Source organism: Equus quagga, chromosome 14 (assembly GCF_021613505.1).
Source record: "Equus quagga isolate Etosha38 chromosome 14, UCLA_HA_Equagga_1.0, whole genome shotgun sequence".
In the NCBI taxonomy this organism is placed as follows: domain Eukaryota; kingdom Metazoa; phylum Chordata; class Mammalia; order Perissodactyla; family Equidae; genus Equus; species Equus quagga.
Window position 1 is genome coordinate 32747409 of NC_060280.1, and position 14510 is coordinate 32761918.

The following is a 14510-nucleotide window of genomic DNA, read 5'->3' on the forward strand; positions in this document are numbered from 1 at the left end:
CTATATGCTACCAACTTGATGAGCGCCATGCCATTTCCTCTTGCATCCCTTCTCAGTGCCTCCCCTGCTGATGGGTGTCAATTGGCCTTGACAGCTAGGGAGAGGGTTATGTGGGAGAAAATGCAGACCAGAAGCCTGATGCCCCAGTACCTTCCCTGGGTTTCTAGCCTTGAGACCTTGGCCACATCCCTTCATAGGTCTGAGATGCAACTTATTCAGTAAAACCAGATAATAAGTTCTGCCAGCCTCTCAGGACTGCTGAAAGGTCCTGGGTTGTAAAGAGTAAGTGAGTAATTCAATGAAAGAAATTTTGGTGTCCTTCCCAAGCCTGTGGCTCTTCCCTGGAGTCCCCTCTGCAGACAAGTGCTTGGGCACAGGAATGGGTGAAGTCCTCTGCCATCAGTTACAGTCCTGACTAGCAGTGGCTTTCTGTTCGTTTTGTGATCTTAACAGCTGCCAGTGAGTGGTGGAACCTTGGGGGACTGATCTCCCTCTCTGATGTCAGCAACCTAATTAGTTAGGTGGAGAGTAGATGGGCAGCCTCTCGGGGCTAACCTGTGGGACAGCCACCTCCTGACCTTTCTCTGCCACAGGCCCATTTGCCCTGATTGATGGCTGGCCTGCTGAAACTTTCACACAAAGTGAAAGGTGTGCATGAGAATTCTATTGGAGGTAGTGGCTCAGCTAGCCTTCTCATCTTTACAAATGAGGGCACAGCTCAGGTTGAATGATTTACCCAATGTCATAGTGCTACTGCGGTGGCAAAGTTGGGAATTTGGTCCCTTATCTTTCTCCAAATCCAGGTGCTAGGCACTCTTCCACAGTCTATATCGCTTTCTCTATCAAGGCTTTGGAAATTCTGGTTTCCCCAGCCCTGTCTCCCCCTCCACAGTGGGCAGGAACTGACTTGTTTATTTCTGTACCCCAAATGCATAGCAGAGTGCCTTGCACACACTGACATCATATTTGTTGAATGAATGAAAAAGTGAATGAATGATTGTGTGAGGATCTCAAATCAAACAGCTCAATCTGTTTGGCAGGAGCCATCGAGGGCTGTGGGGTGTGATTCCAGGGAAGAGCTCATTCCTCTCCTGAGAAAGGAGACAGGACAGGTCTGTTTTATTCATTGAGTGCCTGTCATGTGGCTGGCAGGCCCTGTGCTAGGCACTAGACAGAGAGGAAGAAAACAGAGTTACTGCCTCCAAAGGATTCAGTGTTGTGGGTCAGACAGACAAGAGAGTGCTGGGAAAGAAGGAAGCAGAGGGGACTGTGGATGCCCAAAGGTGGGAACCCAACTCAGGCTAGGGGCTGCAATATTTTCTGGAAGAGAAAATGCTTAAACTGAGACTAGAAGAATGGCCACGAATGAGCCGAAAGAACAGAGCTGGGAGCCGGTTTGGGAAATTTGTGGACTAGTCAACTCTTAGTATCACAGTTGTTTGCATGGTTCCTGAAACTGATGGTCCAGTGGACAGTGTATAACAAGTCCATCTATCTCTCTGCAGGCTTAACGCCTTCCCTGGCTCAACAGCCCATCAGCCAATCTCGTCCTGCTGTTGTCTGCGGTCTGGCCACAGAACTGCTTTACAGCAGGCTGTGAGCAGCGTCCGGGGAGGCCCTGGAGGGGGAGGGTGGAATGTGCCTCCCCTTCTGTACACATCTGGGAGAAGTTTTTGTCATTTGCTGTAATAAATTCTGTGCCTTCTTTGAAAGGCTTGCAAAATCTTTATCTGCCCCTTGGAACACAAGATTTTTAAAGGTCAATTTCTCTCTTGTCTCTTATCACAAGAAACATGGTTTAGAGATAGTCTGAAGGGTGACCAAATTCTACGGCTTGATGTGAATTCTCCATTCCAGCAATGGGAGACGGGCAGGAGGACGGAGGACAGAGAACTTTGTTCTCAGTTTTCTTGAAATTTCTCCTCCCATGTTGCATCTATTAATATCTGTATTGCAATCCACGATCGTTTTTTGTGGGGCCAACGGCACCTAAAGAGATTATTACACCTTGAAGGTGCTTAAAGATTCTTTATCAAAAGGGATCTAGTTGTTTAAATTCCAGTGAATTTTTTACTCTGGCTTCTTCTTTAAACATCGGTTCCATTCTAATCTTAGCTCTCCCACCGATCCACTGTGTGACTTGGGGTAAACCACTTCAGCTCGCTAAGCCTCAGTTTCCCTGCATGTAAATGTCTGCCTTGCAAGTTTATTGTAAAGGGCTGGAGACATATGCTCAGAGTGTCCAGTATAGTGCCTGGCCCTTATGGATGCTCTCTAAACAATGGCTATCATTTTCCTTTATGTACATTTGAATTTTTTTCCTTCTCGCAATGAGCATGTAACAGTTTGGAATACAAATTTTAACCAAGAGATGAAAAAGGTCAAAATACATTATTGTATGGAGAAATACATTATAATTGTAAGTGAAAAAAGTAGAGTATAAAATTTTATAGAAAGCATAATTCCAATTTTTAAAAATAATTATTTACATATGAACATATATTTATTTTATAATAAACATCATGCTTCTGTGATTACAGGTGGACAGGAGCAGGAGAAAGAGAACTGATATTTGCAGGTGACGAACTGAGGCTTAGAGAAGGTGAGTAACTTACTCAAGGTCATGCAGCCAGCCATGGGAGAGCCAGGATTTGAATCCAGACAATCTGGGTACAGATCCTGCACTTTGAATCATTGTGCTATGTTGCCTCTCAGGCACTTTAAATATATCACCTGGGATCCTCACAGCAGCCCTGAAGGTATGCATTATTATTCTCATTTTATAATCACTTAGCACCTTTGGGCCACAGTTTCACCATCTCTGAAATAGGGATGAAATGAACACCCTCATCAGAGGGTCAGTGTGTAACAAATGAGAAGATGCATATGACAGCACTTCATAAAGGGCTTCATAAAGGGTACTATATGAATAGGGCACATCTTCTTCGTTAAGTGGGGCACACAGAGGAATTCACACTGAGTGGTGAGTCACGGCCTCAGGAACTGCCTGCCTTGCTGGTCCCTCTCACCAACCAGCGCTCTAGGTGAGATCTGGAGGCATGCCAGATTGACTGGGCAGCCCTGACAGAGGATCAGGAAACTGGGAGTCACTTAGTCCCATTCAGGATCTGTTTCCTGCTTTTAAATCTAGACAACAACCATAAATGAAAACAAAAACAAACCAATAAAGCTAAGCCCAACTCAGCCATATTGTGTAACTTTCTTTTTTTTTTTGGTCTCACAGTTTAAAAACACTGCAATAGCATTCTTAATGAAGCTTGAAATTCAAGTTTAATTTGGAAAGGATTCCTTTAAGCCTAGCAAATTGGGAAAGAAGAGAAACTAGGAGTTCTCAAATGACTTCAAGAGCCACAGTTGGGTTTACGATGGTGCCATGAATCTGAGGTCTGGGCACACTGAAAAGCTCTAATGTGGCCAGACCTCATGGACCATGGCAGCATCTGCCACCTGCCAGCTGTGTGACCTGGGCAAACACTTCCGCTCGCTAAGCCCCAGTTTCCTCATCATAAGGAAATAGTATGATAATAGTACCTGCCTCCCAGTCTTGTTGGGGGGATGCACAACTGCTTTGACATATAAATTATCATTCTCATCCTCTGGTCTGCTTTATGGTACTGTTGTCGTCTATTTAAATTCAAGCGAGGGCTCGCATTACATTTCTAGGAGGCAGATAAATCCCCAGGAGGTGTGGAAGTGCCCTAGGTTCACAAGGCCACGTGGAGTGGCTCAAGAATCTCGGGTCCTAGTCCAGGTGGTGTTAACGACTTTCTGTGTGACTGTGACGTGTGTGATGTCACGTCCCCTCTCTGGGCTCCACTTGCCCTGTCTGTAACATGCAGAGGAGTAGAAGGGCTGAAGTCGATGTTCTCTGTCTCTCCCAGTCCTGTTACTCGACATTAAACTCTGCTAATTCCTTCTGCGAGCCCCTGAGTCACATCAGCCAAGAACAATCACTCAGCGAGACATTTTTTCCCTCCACCTTGACTTATTTATCTGGGATTATGCCATATCCCACTTCATGGTTGGAATAAAGGCACTTATTTCATTCTACTTCCATTAGATTTAGTTGTTTGGATAACAATTTCTTCCAAATGACTGTGAGCTTCCTGAGAGAGAAAGACTGGGCCGTGTTTATTGGTCTTTATTTCCCCTCAGAAAGGAGCATGGTGCCCTGCAGACAGCAAGAGCCCCAAAAATGTGTGCATGACTGAACTGAAAACAGCCAAGTGCTAAATACGGCTCACTCTTGTGTTGCCTTGTATAGCCTGCCCTGTTTCTCCCTCCACTAAAACTGTCCCCATTTGGCCAAGACCCAGAGTGATGGAGAGGCCAGGGAGGAGAGCCTTGCCCCTTCCAGCACCTGGGGACAGTCTACCCTCTACAGCTGTTTCACCTGCGCCACCCTGCAAAGCAGGGACCCTCTGTGCCTTCCCCTTAGCTCCCCAAACGGGTGGAGAGGGCCCTGAGGTGAGATGTTTCCTCATTTCATGATTGAGAACCCAAGGACAAGTTCTCTGAACAATCTGGTCTCACAGGTAGTTGTCTTCCCAATCTTGATGATCCATGGGATGTCTTCCCAGCTAGACCAGAAGCACCATAGGACAGGGACCATATCACAGTTTCCAGTAGGGCACCCAGGCATTTGATAATATCAGCTGAATGAGTGAATGCTCCTCCAGCACAGCTATTATCCCACTGCATTGTAATTCAGTGCTGTTTCTCCCTCCCTACAAAACGTGAACTTCACAAGGGTGGGGACTGTGTCTTAGTCATCTCTGAAGCCCCAGAACCCAGGACAGGGACCAACACAGAGCAGACATTCAGTTAACATTTCTTGAGTGAGTGAATGAACTCAGGTTACAGTGCTATTGTTTGTATATACTTTGCTAAAATTATGTAAAAGTTCATTACAATCTATAACATGCTCCATAAATGTAAGAGGTATGTTCTCCTACAATTAGGGGTTTTCAGATTGTTCTTTTCTAGTTCCTGCTGGTTCATCCCTCAGAGCAGCCGGAGGAGGCTCCATTCCCTTGGGATCTGGATCAGTCCTATTTCCTATGACAAAAAAATCTTTCCCCTACCAAAGCTGTGGGGCTTTAGGCTCCTGTGTGTCCACACCCATGTAAACACCAGTGAGCTCTTATGCTGGGAAGGCTGGCTCTGAAGGACGGTAAACAGAGGACACACTGGTATTGCATTTCATATGAGGGAACAGATGAAACTTGTTTTATAACCTTACATGTGTGTTTGGGGGAGTGCACCCTCTCCCCACATTTCTTAAGGACATTCAGATCCTTCGCTTCCCAGATGTTCAACAGCTGTTTGAAGACTTTGGCCACGACCCTAGATTCTTGAGAAAGGAATAACTTCCTGGTGTGGCTCTTCTCCCCTTCTCTTCTATTTACATGAATTTACTGTTGGTCATTGGAATTGTGTCTACACAGGCAAGATGAAGGGGAATGATGAGGAAATTATGTGGATAATTTAGGCTGGCATCTCTTCCCTTTGAAGGGCAGTATTATCATCCTTTACCTTGCCTGAAGACTGGGATACTTGGTGCCCTTCCCTGCTTTGCCCACAATGATCTCTCTAAATGAAAAGCCTTTTTCCTTCCAGAGAATGCCTACCTACTCAAGTATCACCTTCTTGATGAATTGTTTTTCTACTCCCAACAACCAATATATAACTCTACAACAGTACTTATCGCTGTCCATCAGCACTTAACTTTGGGCCTTTCTTTCTCATTTGAGTTCCTGGAGCACAGGGATAGGACTTACTGATCTCTGTGCCTGGCCTAGGGAGGTGACCCATAACTGGACGTCTGGATATTTATGGATCACAGGACTTACTGAACTCCCCAAGTTTCAGACTGATTAAGGGACATTTCAACCCTGTGAGATCTTGGGAGGACAACATGGACCTGCTGTCTCTGCCTGGCTATCAAGGCCCAACCCCACGAGCTCCTTGTTGACAATTACTCCATGGAGCCCAGGCCTGGGTGCATAGGCTGGACCACCTCCTGGGTGCAGGCAGCAGGGAGAAGGACTGAAAGCTGGCTAAGACAAAGATCAGTGGTCTGAGATAGGCTTTTGCAGGTTGCTGGGGCCAACTCAAGGCAAATAAACCAGAGCAATCACAATAGCACACACGTGGCCTTTGAATCTTCATTCTGTTCTGAGATTGTAGAATCAAAGTAGAAAATCCCCACAGCCTGAGATGCTAGGTTTCTGACCTGTTGATTTTCTATTCTGTGGGGAATACCAGAAAGTCCCTTGGTATAAACAAGAGGGGGCTGCATAAACACATTTGGACTAGGCCAATGTTAGAAAGGAAGGTTAACTGTTTCAATTTTTTTTTCATATTTCTATCTTTTTATTCTCCTAATACTCCCTGAGATCGGTAGAGTCAACCCATCTTCCCAGCGGAAAAGTAGAGCCCATTATGGTTCTATTTATCCAAGTTTACACAACAGAAAGATGAAGGCTAATTCTAGGACTAATATAAGGACTGGAATGGTCCTCAAGATCCAACTGCCTCATTTTATAAATAGGGAGCATGAGGTCCAGAGACATTAAGTAGCTTGCTTAAGGATATACAGGGAATCAAAGACAGAATTGGGATTAGAATGCTGGTCTCTTCACTCTTAGCTAATAAACGTTCCACAAGACTAGGCCTCCCTTCCTTAGGGGTTTTGACTGTCCAGCACTTGAAAAAAATCCAACAGCAAAGACAAATTACAAATCCTTTTACAAACCCACAGGGACAGAGAGTGTGGGGACAAAGGTGGCCCCCAGTGTGCTTGAGGGTTACCACCAATCAGAAGAGAAGGGACCTTGACCAAAGGTAACTCAACCTCTCTCCCCCAGAGAAGCACCCTTTCTGCCACTTTCTGTGAAACAGAATTGGATGGCCTCTTCTTGTCTACTTCCAGGGATCTGATAACTTTGCCAGGCAACTCATTCCACTATTGAATTGTTAGAAAATTCTTTCTTCCATATGCCTTTCCTGCACTGCTGTTGGATGGTAATTAATTTTATTTACGTTAGTTAATTTTAATTAATTCAAATGGAACAACTAGTGATAGGCACTCCATTCTGTAGACCACATGTGCAGTTTTATGTATACCCTGCAGGCCTCCTTGACTGGACAGCTGGTGTGTTGATGGCCTGTTAACTCAGTAATGCCCACCCTCCACCCTGTACCTCCCTCCAGACTTGGAACTGCATGGGGCCCATGGGTACCAAAGCCCTACCTCCATCGTTGTCTTTGCTGTCACCACAGGCGGTTTCCATGGATGTGTCACAGCCAGCTCCTCTCCAGCCCAGCTGGCAGACGCAGTGCCACCCATTCAGATCCAAGGTACATCTGCCATTGCCATTGCACAACCCAGGGCAACCCTCTGCAAGGCAAAGCACACAGAATCAAGGTCTGCTCGTCCACAGCCAAGTGCAGTAGCGCACACTCACACTCCACCTGCCAACTCAAAAAATGCTTTCACATCCATCAGCACATTGATGCCCTCAGCACCCAGGGAGGCCGGTATCATTAGGAACTGCCACTTCCCCCGAGAAGATAACTGAGACTTGGAGGTAAAAGGACTCCTTAAGGCTGCACAGTCAGGAAGTGACACAGTCAGGAAGCGGCAGGGATAGGTCCGAAACCCACACCTTCTGCCTCTAAAATCCCTTCTTTCAAAAGTGACTGGGATTCTAGAGTGGGAGTCAGTGGATGCTGGCCTGTCAGGATCTGACCAACGGAGATTTCGCCTGATCCTTGCTCCCTGTTCGCTCTTGGGTGTTTTTCCTGTCTCTGGTGGATGTTGGGAACAAAGGAATCATCTCTTGGTTTGCTCCTCGTGTCCCCTCAGCTCTTCCGGGTCTCACTCTAAATGGCCAGACTTTTTCCAGCTCTTGTTACTAGGTCAACGGTACTGGACCTTAGGCTCTTCATTTATTTTGTCCTATTTTCTCCTAAACAACTGTCTTCACTTTGAGAAGAGTCCTTGGATCTTTTTCTTCCCATCTTATGTATAGCCACTAATAGGAGGGCTCTGCACCCAGAGAAGCCCTAATGGCGGTCACGAGAGAGCCTAATTAGGTTTTCTGTGATTGCAAATGCAGGCACGGGCAGGCTGCTCTTCCCTAATTTTGTTCACCTGTACATCTGTCTGCCTATCCGTCATTTATTAAGCACTTTCTCTGGGCTGGCACTGGAGGCACAGAGATGAATAAGACCTAGTTCCTATTCTTGAGGAGCATGCAGCCTAACACAGGAGATAGATATGTGGAGGCAAAATGTTTCATTGCTAAGCTCCCTAAAGGAAATGTACAAAATATGGTGGGGACCCTGCACAGGTGTGGCCGTCTGTCTGAGAGGCTGCGGATGATTTAATCCAGGAGGGTCAGGCAATGTTTAGACTCTGCCTTGGTTCTGCTTTGACCATCATCATGTGGCAGGGAGTTATTATTATCATTCAAGGGATTTACAGGTTGTTGATTACCACCTTTTTAAACCTCTCTCCGAGTCTGTGGCTCAGAAATCTATGTCTGAGAATCTGTTAAGTTACATGGTTCACTTTGGCTTCTATTTTGCCACCTGGTTTTCATTCAAGTCCTTATTTTAACGAACCCACCAACCTCTTTCTCAGAAGGGCTATCACAAAGCACCTCTGACTGGCCTGCCTGCCATATCTTCTCTCTGCCCCTGCTTGGTCTCAGGGAAAGGCGTGGATGTGAAAGCACTCTGTCATCTATAAAGCTTAATTTGTTTTATCATCATGAGGAGCACACTGCTACAAATATGGCTACAAATGGAATTTTCTGCCATGAAATAACTGAAAATTGACCCATTATTCTGAAATGGGACCAATGTGGATGTAACTGTCCAGTGCAACACCCAGGCTGAGGCAGGCGCTCACTAAAGGGTGGGTCACTCAGAATCTAAAACTTCAGTGTTTTAAGGACTTTTGATAGTTGGCTGTTATTGCAAAGTAAAAGAAAAGAACATGTTCATTTATATTTGAGATGTTCAACACAGCAACCCATCAATCAGTCTGGCCACTGTGTTTTCCATTCAAAGGAATAACCATTTATTGAGTGCACACTCCATACCCAGGAAGGATTTCTCCAGAAGTTTAGTAGAAGCCTGTTGCTAAAGGTGGGAAACCACCAGCATAGACACCCCAACAGGGACCCAGAAAGCAGTTGTAAAGGCAGGAGCAGAGCTGTGAGGTGTAGGTGAACACCCAGGCCTTCTGACCTGGTAGCCAACATCAGCCACCCTTCCTGATCGAAACGATTACAGATACGCTCTTTCTTCGATTCGTCCCATTGACATTTTTGTTCATTGGCTGGGACTTCCTTTCAATTAAGTCTCATTTGTCTTTTAAATCGGTCTTAGAGGAAGTAGGGTCCAACGGGTAAGAATGGTAGTAGATTGCTTTCTCTTGCTCCAAGATGTAGTTTCTTGCAAGATGCAAAGAACATCTCTTGTGTTAGAGCACAAGTTTGGAAGCCAGATCAAAGGCTGCCTCTGCCACTCAGTGGCTGTATGATCCAGGTGTCTTATTTATTTTCTTTGAGCCTATTTATAAAATGAGGTTGTTGGGCGGATTAAATAAGATAAAGTATGCATAATACACGAAGCCTGACATACAGCTCGAGTACAATATCTGAATCTTCTACTCACCTTTACCTTCTATTTTGAGTAGAGAGCATATAGTATCATAAGTTGTACCCATAACTTCAGGTAGGGCTCATAGAAAGGCAAAATGGAAAACTGAGGCAGTTATCAAGATCAGAGTCAGCAAACTTCTGTAAAGGTCCAAATAATAAATATTTTAGGCTTGTGAGCCATATGGTCTCTGTTGCAATTACCTAACTCTGCCATTGTAGCCTGAAAGCAGCCACACAGTTTATAAATGGCTGTGTTCCAATAAAACTTGATTTACAAAAACAGGTGACGGGCTAGATCTGGTCTGTGTGCTGTGGTTTGCCAACCCCTGGTTTAGATGCTTCAGGACAGTGATGACAAAGATAGTTGCCATATACTGAAGGTCTACCATGGCTCACAGTGTGCTAGACGCTTTACATATATTATTTCTAAACTAAATAACTTTTTGTTATATTTTTCAGATCCTAATTTTCTAGGGAAGTTCCGATTTCACACCAATTAATCCTAAATTTTTAATAAAAACTATGTGTTGTAATAGAATGTGGACTTTGGAACTGGAAAGACCTCGGTTCAAATCCCAGCACCAACATTTTACTTCCTACCCGTGTGATAGCTGGCAAATTATTTAAGTCTCTAAGCCTCAGTCTTTTCATCTGTAAAATGGAGGTAATACCTAATTGAAAAAGCTGTCAAGAAGATTAATGAGGTAATGTATGTTAATTATTTAGCACAGTTGGTAACATAAGCAGGCATTTAACAAATGGTAGCTGCTATTACTATTATTGGATTTAATTGTTTTAACGTTGTATAACTTCACTAAGAAATTCACAAACCAGAAAATAACTTTGCCAGTCCAAGTTGTTTCAACGTTTGGGTCAAAAGCTATGGTCCTAATAAATACAAACTTTGCCAAAGACAGCTGAGAAAAGCCCAGTGATATGGTCATGAGGTCAACATGCAGTTCAGTGGGAGGCAGCGAGGTGGGTTCAGAGCCTCAAGCCCCAGCCCATGTTCACCATTTCATGCTTTCCTAGCACTCTACTCTGTCCCTCTCTTTGAGAACAACTGCCCCTAGCATACTTAAATTATTAATTTTGCCATTAGTTTAATGTCTTACTTCCTTCATTAGAATGTAAACTCCAGAAAGGCAACTTTGGACCTAATCCAGTGCCTTGTACATAGCAGTTTCTCAATCTGTATTTGCTGAAATAAATCAACAAATGAGACAGGTGACTAGGTTCTTGTGCCTCCCACCTGACTTGTAGGATCTTGGGAAAGTTACTTTTCCTCTTTTGGTCTCAATTTCCTCATCTATAAAGTGAAAGCTTGGATGAGATGATCTGCTAGGTCCTTCCTAGAACTTCCTAGAACTGACCCAATAGAGAAGGTCAAAACAACTTCAAATTTGAAGATTTTGTTCTTAATTTCAACAAATTTTACTTAGCACCAACTGGATGCCAGGCACGGGTTAATTCTGGGATAAATAGAGATAAGATATGTCCTCTGCCCCCAATAATTTTATATTCTATTTATCTATACCCTACTTTGTTCCAGGAAGCACTGAAATGGGTCTTATAATTTCAAATAATACTTCTTAAAGTGAATTTTGTGGAATACTAGTTCTAGTAGGTCCTCAAAAACAAGCTTCTGTGGTCAGACAAGTTTGGAAAACATTGTATCCTATACTCTTTTTTTCTTTTTAACCTGTAGTGTTTTTTTGTTTTGTTTTGCAGGGGAAGATTTGCCCTAAGCTGACATCTGTTGCCAATCTTCCTGCATTTTTTTCCTTTCCCCCCCGACTAAAGCCCTAGTACACAGTTGCTTATGGTTGTAAATTATTCTAGCTCTTCTATGTGAGCTGCGACCACAGCACAGCTACTGACAAAATGGTGTGGTTCTGCACCAGGGAACTGAACCCGAGCTGCCAAAGCGAAGTGTGCCGAACTTCAACCACTAGGCCAGAGGCTGCTCTGCATCCTATATTCTTATTCTAGAAAGTCACACTGCATATTAATAATTAAAGGCCCTGAGATGTCTTACAATAAAGAGACCTGCTTATTTGATTATCAGAACATTTTCCAATTTGACCTCAGAACTCTTTTATTCCCCCTTAACCATTTATAATAATGTGGAACATTCCATTCCACAAAACCCTCTTTGGGAACTCCTGCTCTGGTGCACTCCTCTTCACACACAGTGCCTAGTGCCTTCACACACATCCTGTGCTGCTCTGAAACTGCTTGAAGGGGCAGGTGTTCCTGGGGAGAGTAAGTTCTACATGTGAAATAACAGGAATGCTTTATCCACAGTTAGTTTCTTCAAACGGACCAAGTTATACCCCGAGGGTCTGCACTGTCCTATCAGTTTCAGGGTTTCCTAGGGATTTTGAGTACTTGTGAGTTGAATGAGGTTTGCTCTCATCCAGAGATTTGCTTCTGGGATAATCTCACCCCCGTTAGCCAGTATGATGCAGTCTCCTCAGAGGCCACTTGCTGACTTTCTTAAAGCCATATGCCCATCCTTATCCACCACGGAAGCTCATTAATTCCACAAACCCTGAAACTCATCAATAATTCAGAAAGCCCAAGTGATATTAACAATCCCCCCTGGAAGGACTCACACCAGGCATTTGCGAGAGCCAAAATAATGTAATTTTAAGGTTTAGAGAAGGGCTAAGCTTTTCAAAAGAAATGGTGCCCTTTAAATGACAAGGGACCACTTTATCTTCAACCTTCTGCTTAAGCCTATGTAGAAGCCCCCCTTGGAGGCAGCATCAGGTGTGACTAGAAGACTTCGAGAATCCTTGAAGGTACTTATTTTTTAGGTAAGTGGCAGATGGGCTATGTGATACACCCATCATATATCAAAATGCCCCATCCCTTTATGTTTCTCCTTTTGGTCCTCTTGGACTTTTTCATCCCTATGGTCAATTCCCTAGACAAGGTCATCATCGTCTTCTACCTGGATAACAGCAATGGTCTCCTAATTGGTCTCCTTGCCCCCAAATGTTCCCCCTCAACTCTTTTTCAATAATATGGCCAGACAGATCCTGGCCATATATCAAGTCATTATCCTGCTTTTAAAAACTTTTAGTTTCTCACATTATTATGTTAAAGTCCATGATCCTGGTCTACAAGGCTCTGCCTAAGTTTGGGGGGTCTCCTTGCTAAATGACCCTGGACTTCCCCATCATAACCCTCATCACACATTGTTGGAATTACATGTTTTAGTATTATTAGTGTCTTCTTTGCTAGACTGAGGGCAACTTGAGAGCGAGGACCACTTCTGCTGTGTGGTATCCACATTTCCTGGCACTTAGAAGGAGTTCAATATATTTGGTGAGTGAATGTTGTTGCTTTAGTCTCTGCCAATGCAACTGGAAGGCAAAGAACAAAAGCCAGTTCATCTCTGAAGTGTAAAATACTCTACTTTGACAAGTCCTGAACTTGCATTGTACATGTCTCTGAATTCTGTTTTGAGAATTACTATCCATTATATCAGAAAGTCAGCCAGATGGGGGCTTCGCCCAGATCTAGATTTTGGCAAGAAACATTTGTCTTTTCAAGCATGTTATGATTCATTGACCTAATCTAACTAAAGGTATGGTGATGTTTTCGGAACTAAAGATCAGAACAGGTGCTTGGAGAGAGAAAATGTGTCATTTCCTGGTGAGGGTGTCATTTTGGAAGACATGTTTTGGAGGAAGAATATTGGAAACCATGTGACATTTTGGTGATTTATGGTGATAGAAGGAAGAACGTTGGAAATACGGATTAGGCCAGGAAATCCAAATCCTGGTTCTGCCACTTGTGGAAGTGTGACCCAGGATGAGCCACTTAAGTTCCTCGACTTGAGTTTCTTTTTCCAATCAAATGGGTAAAATTACATCTGCTCCCTTAAAAAAACCTCACAGGACTCGCTTAAGACTCATGGATACAAAAAAACTTCAGACAGTAGGAAAAACTTCCACCAAATAGATGGTAACATTATTAAATTTAATTCATCCTGAAGATTCCTCTGATAATGATTATGTGTGAAATGCCTATTTTAAAAAGGCTCACAGGTACTACTCTCTTATGCTGGAATGATTTTATTCTCAGTTGAAGACCGGCATGCAAAATGCGAGGAGGCTTGCTTCTCACCACCAGGCATCCATCTGATGGGCCCTAGCAACACCTTTGCTGTATTTGGCAAAGATGTCCCAGTTGAAAAGCATTTAGTCATTTATGTTTCCCCAAAATCCTTTCCATAAGTTTCAAACAGCAGTTGTTACCTCTTATTAAAAGCCAATTCAGCCTCTTTCTTTAAAATTTCAAAAATTAGTCTGGCTAATAAAGTCCTTCTCCAAATTAAGGGTGGGAATAGGAATATGATGATAAAATAGCATAGCTAACATTTACTGAGCATCTTTCCTGCCCATGTGCTAAGCACTTTACATTCGTTATTTCACTTAATCCTCATGCCAACCCTGAGAGGTTGGTCTTGTTATCCTCATTTTATAAAGACTCTGAAGTAAAGGGAGGTTAAGTAACTTGCCCAAGGTCACCCATTTCGTTAAGTGTTGGACTTGGGATTCAAACTCAGGCAGTCTGACTCCAGAGTATGTGTCCTTAACCACTGAGCCAGGTGCCGTGTAAGGGCTTGAGGATAAAAAGATGAGTATGGCATGGGATTTCTCCTCAGGGAGCTTGGACTCTTTTAGGAGCACACATATCTGATCACTGAGACTTATTCTTAGAGCAGCGAAGCCAGTTGGGAGAATTAGGTACCACCTAATTCCTGTAAATGTTTGAAATGGAAGTCATTACTTTGCC

At 43.7% G+C, this 14510-nt stretch overlaps 1 protein-coding gene across 6 annotated transcripts in view; it reads right to left on the reverse strand.

Moving 5' to 3' along the window:
- Positions 1-14510, reverse strand: part of TENM4 (teneurin transmembrane protein 4) — a 727387-nt gene that overhangs the window by 96752 nt on the left and 616125 nt on the right. For all 6 annotated transcript variants that reach the window (XM_046686180.1, XM_046686184.1, XM_046686179.1 and 3 more), the window contains one exon: positions 7277-7423. In XM_046686180.1, the coding sequence (XP_046542136.1) occupies positions 7277-7423 (147 nt within the window). The remainder of the gene's footprint in view (positions 1-7276; positions 7424-14510) is intronic.